The 9,027-nt window shown below is 46.9% G+C and overlaps 1 protein-coding gene across 1 annotated transcript; it reads left to right on the forward strand.

Moving 5' to 3' along the window:
* Positions 1-422: 422 nt before the first annotated feature.
* Positions 423-7,075, forward strand: SET (SET nuclear proto-oncogene). The gene is made up of 8 exons (XM_042913346.1): positions 423-850; positions 2,412-2,469; positions 3,138-3,280; positions 3,639-3,742; positions 3,847-3,960; positions 4,575-4,745; positions 4,858-5,004; positions 5,620-7,075. Exons 1-8 carry the CDS (start codon positions 778-780, stop codon positions 5,641-5,643), a joined length of 834 nt encoding a protein of 277 aa, XP_042769280.1. The 5' UTR covers positions 423-777; the 3' UTR covers positions 5,644-7,075.
* Positions 7,076-9,027: the final 1,952 nt, after the last annotated feature.

The following is a 9,027-nucleotide window of genomic DNA, read 5'->3' on the forward strand; positions in this document are numbered from 1 at the left end:
TGTAACACCCCTCTCCCCTGCGCCCCGCGCCACCCCACGGAGAAGGGAAGCCGCTCCGCCACCACGTGACGCGCCTGCCCGGGGGGGGGGGGGGGGGGGCCAGCACGCAGCCCGGCAAGGCCCCGCCCCTTGGGCCGCCGCGCGCCCGTAGCGCGCAAATGTCCCGGGTCGGGCTGGAGAAGGGGAAAGCGGGGGAGGGGAGCGCGGCGCGGGGGGCCGGCCCCGTACGTCGCGGCGTTCCTTCCTCCCGCCTCTCGGCCAGGCCCTGTGTCTCCTCGCCGCGGCTCCGCCCCCTCGTCCCGGCACCCTAGCCAATGGCGACGCGGCGCGAGCCTCTCCGGCCGGGGGCGGGGCGTACGCGCGGGGCCTGGCGCGCCTGCGCCCTGCCGCTCCCCCCCCCCCCCTCGCCGTGAGGAGGAGGAGGTGGAGGAGGAGGCGGCTCGGGGAGAGCGAGCAGCGAGCTGGACCGCGGAGCGTGAGTGAGGGAGCCGAGCCGCCTGCCTGCCTGCCCGCCGCCGCCTCCCCTCCGTAAGCAGGAGCCCGGGCCGGGGCCCGGCACGCCGCCCCAGCCCCTCCCTCGTCGTCAGGCCGCGAGGGCAGCGCGCGCGAGCCAGGGGGAGGGAGAGCGAGCGAGCGAGCGAGCTAGCGAGCGCCGGGAGGAGGCGGCCGGACCGAGCGAGCGCCCGCGCGTGTGGCGTGAGGGGAAGCCGCTGCCCGCCCCCTTCGCCTTCCCTTCTCTCCCCCTCCCCGCTCCCCCCCCGACCGCGGAGCAGCACCATGTCGGCGCCGGCGGCCAAAGTCAGTAAAAAGGAGCTCAACTCCAACCACGACGGGGCCGACGAGACCTCAGGTGAGGAGCAGGCGAGGCGGGGGCCGGCCCGCGCCGCCATCTTCGCCGCCCGCCCGGCCCGCAGGCCGCCGGCGGGGCCCGGGGCGCGCGCGGGGGGCCGCTGGGCGGACGGGCCGGCGCGCGCCTCGGCGCCCTTTTTTGTGCGCGCGGGGCCGGGGCCGGGGTGGCGCCGCGGCGGCGGACGGCGCTGCGAGGCGGGGGCGCTGCGGCCTGCTCGGCGCGGGCGGAGGAGACCCCCCCTCCCTCTCCCCCCTCCCTCGCTCTCCTCCCCCTCCCTCCCTCCCGAGAAGCCTCTCTTTATTGTGCTCCGCCATGATGCCTCGCTCCCATCAGCCGCCGCCGCCGCCACATGGTGCGGCCGGACGCGGCCCCGCGGCCGGGCCTCCGCGCGGCTCCCCCTGCGCGCCCGGCCTGCGGGCGGCGCCCCCCGCACCCGCACCCGCACCCGGAGGCCGGCCCCGGCGCGGCCCTCCGCCTCGAGCTGGGGCGGGGTGGGGGCGCGGGGACGCACGCGGCTGGCCGCGCGCTGGGCCCCGGCCGCCCGGGAGGATGCTCCGGCCGGCCGCGGGCGCACTTCCCACGTGGGGCGGCCACCCCCGCCGCGGCGGAGCGCTGGGAAAGCCGGCCCGGCGGCCGGCGTGTCGGAGGGGCTTTACAATGGCTCGCGGCGCACCTCCCAGCCTGGGCGGCAGAGGCTTTCTCGGCAGGGGGGCTGCGAAACCCGGGATGGTTACCGGAAATGAGCCGCGCGGTCAGGCCCCTTCACGCCCACTTGGCTTTGTAGGTTGTGCAGTCTTCACCGGACAAAAGGGCACCTTTTGCATAGCACACCCCCTTTTCCTCCTCTCCCTTCTGTGGCTCACAGTTTCCTGACTTCACGCTGGCTTCCTGTAAGTGTGCTCCGAAATCGTGCGGGGCCGCATCGGAGCTAAGCCCGCCTGAAATTGGGTTGGAGGGGGAGAGAAAGGTCAGGGTCGAGTCCTAGGGCTCCTGTTCCGAGGAGGGGAAAATCGAGTGTTCGCGACGGTCGGGCAGCTCCGAGGTCCTTATCTGTCAGGCGTGTCTGATGTCTTCATCGTGATCGATACTGAGCAGTATTTTCAACTTTGTGTAAGAAGCGATCCTACCGCTGAGATAGGTGGTGTCCCCATTTTCGTTAGTGTCGTGGGTTAGTTTCCGTGTTGGCCTTAACAGCTGGCACTATTGTGTAGCAGGTATATAATGTGATGAAGAGCAAACAGTAAGAATTTCGGAATAAGGCTTACTCCTTACCTTTCATCACAGAAACCTTAATAATTGGTCTCCTTTTTGTAAGGGAACTCTCGAAAAAGTGCTGCAGACTTGAGTGGCTTAGCAGATTGTAGGATTTGTGAATAGTCTTAATTAAAAAATAATTTGTTAACTACAGGCGCGAACACGTGGAGAGCATGCCTTGTAGTAGGCAGTTTCTTTTTTAAAAACTGCTTTATTGGTATAACTCACGTCACCGGTCGTGTTGACATCAGGAAAACTAATTTTATGTTCTAATTAGTATTGAGTCCTCTACACCTTTTTCTTGCAGAAAAAGAACAGCAAGAAGCAATTGAACATATTGATGAAGTACAAAACGAAATAGACAGGTAAAGTTTTTCTTAGTTTACTTTGGAGAAGTTTTTTGAGATGCAGCTTACGGTCTGGTGATCATTGAGACTATGGTCAAATAAATCTGTATCCGCTGGCCAAGTGGAGATGATTACAACTTAGTGAGAAATATTTTTGAAAGGTCAGTGTTATTTTTCTGTGAAATATGTCTATGTTGATCAAAAAGTTTGAAGAAAGTATATTCATTGACCTTTGGGTTTGTTTTCAGAGGCTACAAGTTGTCTGAATTGCGGTGCCTGAGCTTCTGATAGTTTGGCATTATGGCATCAGTGTTGCTCCTGCTTGGGTTATAACTTTGTTACTTGATCAGCAACTTTTTTTTTTTTTTTTTTGTAAACTTAATCTGCCTGAGGGAAACAATTGAAGTTAGCGTGGTGATAGAGTTGGCAACTTAAATATACAATGTTACCAGAATGCTCAGTTGGGCTACTTTAGGAACTGTCAACTGTTGAGTGTGTGTTGGTGAAGTAGCTCAATTTGTCATCTTAGTTTTGACGTCTTTCACTCCAAAAATCTAGGTGTTCTGGTTATTATGAGTGAGTACTTTGTACTGTTCTAAAGCTAAAAAGTAAATATTCTGTAGTTTCGGCAGTTTTTGTATTTGTCAAATACCATAATTGTCAACGTGGTTTTTCATTTGCTTCAGACTTAATGAACAAGCCAGTGAGGAGATTTTGAAAGTAGAACAGAAATATAACAAACTCCGCCAACCATTTTTTCAGAAGAGGTCGGAATTGATCGCCAAAATCCCAAATTTTTGGGTAACAACATTTGTCAACCATCCACAAGGTATGTTGTGGCAGAGCACTATTGCAGGGTATGGGATGTCCATTCATTAAAGAGTGGGGGGACTTTGCTTGAGAACTTAGTCCGACATGTTCGTTACATGCAGAGATTAAAACACTCGGGAGGCTTGCATTTAATGCTTTCTCTATTTAGAAGAGACTATATTCTAACTTGAGATTCCCTTTAATTATTTGGTAAAAGATAGTGACAGCCCTGACACTGAGCCATCTGGTTTGCAATTAATGGATTTATGAAATCAAAGATAATCACTAAATTTGGAAAAATTTAAAAGGCATCACTTGAATTGTTTGTTAATAATTGTCTGTTTAATATCCATTTGACCTATAATTTGCTGGTCCAGTGTCTGCACTGCTTGGGGAGGAGGATGAAGAGGCTCTGCATTATTTGACAAGAGTTGAAGTGACAGAATTTGAAGATATTAAATCAGGTTACAGAATAGATTTTGTAAGTATCAATAAGTGATCTTGTTTGCCACTGTGGAAATTAATTTAAGCTTTGGTTAGAAGAGCTGTTTGTATTGATTTCCAATTCTCAATTCTTTATTGTAGTATTTTGATGAAAACCCTTACTTCGAAAATAAAGTTCTCTCCAAAGAATTTCATCTGAATGAGAGTGGTGATCCATCTTCAAAGTCCACTGAAATCAAATGGAAATCTGGAAAGGTATTTGAGGAATGTTGGGCAAAAGTATCATTTTGTGTATTTTGGTTTAGTTGAACCTCTTACCAATACTTGTTGCTTTGGTAATGTGTTAAGTGCAAACCCTTAAGATGTAAAAAAAAAGAAAAACAAAAACAAAAACAAAAAATCCTCCAAATACAATAGCTTGGAGCTGTCAGATTATTGTGTTGAGTTTTTCAAGAAACAGGCTAAATTTCTTTGATTTCTACATGGGTTACTAAGCTTTTCAAATGGCTTGGTACTTGCCAGATTGCATTTATATCTACATTTATGTAGTGAGCCCATTTTCAATTATACTGTGTTATGGGTAGTTGTCAAAGTGGAACTAATTTTGTATGTAAAGTAGTGAAATTTAGATGGCCCCTTTATAGGAGAAGCTTTTTGTATAAGTTTGACAAGTCTTTGCAGACCTAGAATTTTAGGACTTTGTTTTTATCTGCTGTACGTTTTATAATTTCTTTTAGATGAGAAGTATAGATGACATACTAGTGTGATTCCCCCCCCCCCCGCCCCGCTTTTGTGTTAAAATCTTAAGTCATAGGGAAATTTAAGTGTTGTGGAGAACCTATGTCAGAAGTTCTTCTGTCTTCATTTAGGATTTGACGAAACGTTCAAGTCAAACGCAGAATAAAGCCAGCAGGAAGAGACAGCATGAGGAACCAGAGAGCTTTTTCACCTGGTTTACTGACCATTCTGATGCGGGTGCAGATGAGTTAGGAGAGGTCATCAAAGATGATATTTGGCCAAATCCTTTACAGTACTACTTGGTGAGTTGAGAATGTTTTTTTAATTCAAGGTTGTATCTGTCTCATTTGTTGGAAAATGAGTTCCTAAGGTAGTTTGTTTTTTGTTTTTGTTTTTGTTTTTTTATTTTTGAAGGTTCCTGATATGGATGATGAAGAAGGGGAAGGAGAAGAAGATGATGATGATGATGAAGAAGAAGAAGGATTGGAAGATATTGATGAAGAAGGAGATGAGGATGAAGGTGAAGAAGATGAAGATGATGATGAGGGGGAGGAAGGAGAGGTAAAAAAGAATTTGGTTAAGTCCAAAGAAGACCAATCTTGAAAGAACTTACCCTGTTATTTGTGGGTTGTATATATTGTGTAATAGAGGCGTGGCCAGCTGTGGGAGGATTTGTAGGTGAGATGAGCTAGTTTTTCGAGATGGAAGAAAGTTTTAATCAAGTCCTTATATCAGTGATTTTTAACTGTAACTAGTTCTGCTTTTGTGCTTCGTACTCTGTTCTGCCCTTCCCCTAACTAGTACTTAATGAAAGCGATATGGGTAGTGCAGCTGGTCAGATTCTGAGAAATCTAAATAGCAGATTTGCGTGTTTTGGACAAACAGTAAAATCCTTCTAGTCAGATCGAAATAGATTGTTTCTTGGTTTGTTTTACTCGGTGTGAAAGAGGTCAGATTTTGGTTAGCGCTGAAAAGTTAACTAATTTATGTGAAACAGCATCACTGGGTTGTTCAATTGAGATTTGATACAGACCGATTTGTGGCTTCGTTCATAAAATGACACGTCCCCGTAGTGCATCAGTGTGTTCTATGGAAGTCCATGAGTGTCCGTACGAATGATGGGGAATGACCTTAGAATTAACCCTGGAGATTAACTGCCCACTTTCTTTCTTACAGGAGGATGAAGGAGAAGACGACTGATGGATTCCAACCTTCCTTTTTTAATTTTCTCCAGTCCCTGGGAGCAACTTGCAGTCTTTTTTTTTTTTTTCCCCCTCCTCCTCTTGTGCTCATTCGCCCTGTTTTTTGAAGTCTCTTTTCTCTCCCTTTATACCATGGTTCTCAACTTATTTTGGGGGGAAATACCTTGAGCAGAATACAGTGGGAAAAGAATCTCTACCCCTTTCTGTTCCAAATTCATTTTTATCCCTTCCTGTCTCAACAAAAACTTTATGGAATCAACACCACCGTGCTCTGTGGGAAAAAAGAAAAACCTTCTGCTCCCTTAGCTCTGCTGGAAGCTGGAGGGTGCTAGGCCCCTGTGTAGTAGTGCATAGAATTCTAGCTTTTTTCCTCCTTTCTCTGTATATTGGGCTCAGAGATTACACTGTGTCTCTATGTGAATATGGACAGTTAGCATTTACCAACATGTATCTGTCTACTTTCTCTTGTTTAAAAAAAAGAAAAAAAAACTTAAAAAAATGGGGTTATAGAAGGTCAGCAAAGGGTGGGTTTGAGATGTTTGGGTGGGTTAAGTGGGCATTTTGACAACATGGCTTCTCCTTTGGCATGTTTAATTGTGATGTTTAACGGACATCCTGGCAGTTGAAGATGACACTTTTAAAATAAAATTCTCTCCTAATGATGATTTGAGCCCTGCCACTCGATGGGAGAATCAGCAGAACCTGTAGGATCTTATCTGGAATTGACATTCTCTTGTAATTTTGTTCCTGTTTATTTTTAAATTTTCTTTTTGTTTCACTGGAAAGGAAAGATGCTCAGTTTTAAACGTTAAAAGTGTACAAGTTGCTTTGTTACAATAAAACTAAATGTGTACACAAAGGATTTTGATGCTTTTCTCTCAGAACAGGTGTATTTAATTAGGATTTTCCAAGTTTGACTTGTGTAACGTATTGTCAAACTTTGTCACCCTGACTCCGTATTTTTTGATACGCACTTTGCAGGGTGACCTCAGGGCTTGTGTGGACTGAGAAAGGGATTTGAATCAATGTATTAATGTCTCCAAATCCGGGAACCATCATGGGTACGATTTGCCGTCAGTTTCTGAAATTCTCCACCTCAGTCGGGGTACCAGATTGCCCAGAAGTCCGTTACGATTATGTTGTGCCCTTGATTTGTATCTCGAATTGGCATTTTTAAAAACGGGCCTTTATTTACCTGGATATAATTCTAGTGCCTGCCACCACTGTCAGACAGACCTGGTGCTCTAATGCCGAATTACACACAGGGCAGTTGCTGGCGTGCCTTCATTGGCACCATGAAACGTGGCTGAGAAGACAGACTCTCAGACAAGAAGTCCGTACTGGTGGTAAACTCAGGAGTACTTTTGTCTCAAAGTACTAGCTATTTAGCATGTAGCTCTCAAGCGAGACCTGTCTGTGTGAATCTGGGTGAGAATGACGGGCTCGGCTCTGCTAAATGCCGTTGTGCATAGAATAACATTTTGGGAAGCTACCTAATGCATAAGCTTTTTAATGCTGTAAATTATAGTAGCTAAAATTAAATGCCACTTAACTTTTTCAGAGATGAATTCATGGACAGCCTGGTCAAATTCAAAGCTTTTTGATGTATAAAACTTTATAAATGGAACTATTCCATCGATAGGCAAAGTGTAATGAAAACCTGTCTAGATGGATAGTATGTAATTTCTGCACAGGTCATGTTTAGTAATTACATCACTGTATACCGGTCAGGAATCTTGCTCCAATAAAGGAACATAAAGATTTTTTTTGACTGGGGTCATTCTCCTTGTTTTGTAGAGAAATGTTACTTGCTTTTGGATTCAGATGATAAGCTAGTTTTTCTGTGTGGTTTGTGTTCATAGTGACTGGGGAAGGGGGTAAACTCTTCATATCCTGCAGCAGTATAGCCGAAGTGACATCTATACGAAAGGGTATGTATAAAGGTCACGGGAAAAGAACTTCTTTGGGATGTAGTCAGTTCGTGAAGGGATTGAGTATTTTTCATGTCAAAGTCAAAACATTTAAAGGGCTCTTTGCTGAGGGGGAAATATAGTCGCTTGAATGAATTGCTCATTCAGTAGGCCTGTAATTATTGTTTCAGAGTTACATCTTTAGGAAAACTGACTTACGGGGTGCTGAGTAGGGCTGTCCGGTTATAGGTCCCTTTAGTCAGACTATAGAATGTTCTTTTGTTTTGGGGAATGTGGTTAAAAAAAAATCAGCCCTTAAAACATAAAAGTCCTCCCAACTATTGCGATCACCTTTTAATTGCCCTGTGCCTGCAAAGGGCGTGAGGGGAATGCTAGGCTGGGAGAAAGGAAAGTGGCAACGTTAATGTCCTGGAAAGTGGCTACAGTGTAGCAGGTGTGCTTTGGGCCCGACTGCAAAAGGAGCTCTGGGCTGGCCCTCAGGCAAGTGTGTGTTGTAAAGTGCCAGATGAATGGCTTAAAGCTCCTTTGCTACAAGGACATTTCAAAGGAAAGGGGTAAATAAATGGTGGCTGTTGAGGTAGTTTCTCTGGGAAGGGGACTCCCTCTTCCAGACTTCAAAGCTGTGCCAAACTCTGTTTATGAGGGAATAGCTACATGAACTGGGGCATGGAGGGTAGTAGCTGGTAATAGATGTTTACATTTCATTTCAAACCTAACGGAATCTTCTATTTTAGACCCTCCCTCCAGTTGGTAGATTTCTCCCTCGATGTCCTGATTTCTCAAAGACTTAACTGTTCTCTGACCTCTGTGACGTGCTCCTACAGTTTCGCCCAGCTCAGGCTCCAGGATGTAGGGTTTAAATGGTCCAGAAGCCTGCCTGTCTTGTCGGGCTGACATCTGCTAAAGCCTGTTTCACTTGTGTTAGCTCTCTGGCTGCTAAATTTAAGTTGCAGATTTTTGACTTGATGGATTTGGGGGGCCTTTTGGGCTTCAGAGGATTCTTAGTCACTGGTGTTTCTAGATTAATTTTCGGTAATCTTTATTATCATTACTGTTTCATAATGGTTGGTTTCATGGTTTCACTTGGCCCCAGAAACATGGGTTTGGTTTTTCTGCCTTTTCTGTTAGGTTTTACTATGAACTCTTTCTGGCTTATGCAAGAATGGAATCCTGTTGCAAAGGGTAAAGACTTTTCAAGATTTCCTGAAGATCAGGACAAGTTCTCAGGAGTCAGATGAAGAGCCATTCCAATTCTTTAAAGAGGACATCTCAATCATTTTTGAAAAGTCTATTCCCTCCCCCAGCCCCCACCCCAGCAGTGACCGTTTCCTCCTGAATGTGTGACTGTGTTCATGAAGACTTATAAGTTGAGTTTTTAACAGGTCGGAGGGGAAGAGGGTTGCAGCTTTGTGATTAGAATAGTGGAGGGTATGTGCCAAGCTGATTAGTTG

Source organism: Panthera leo, chromosome D4, assembly GCF_018350215.1.
Source record: "Panthera leo isolate Ple1 chromosome D4, P.leo_Ple1_pat1.1, whole genome shotgun sequence".
Classification (NCBI taxonomy): Eukaryota; Metazoa; Chordata; class Mammalia; order Carnivora; family Felidae; genus Panthera; species Panthera leo.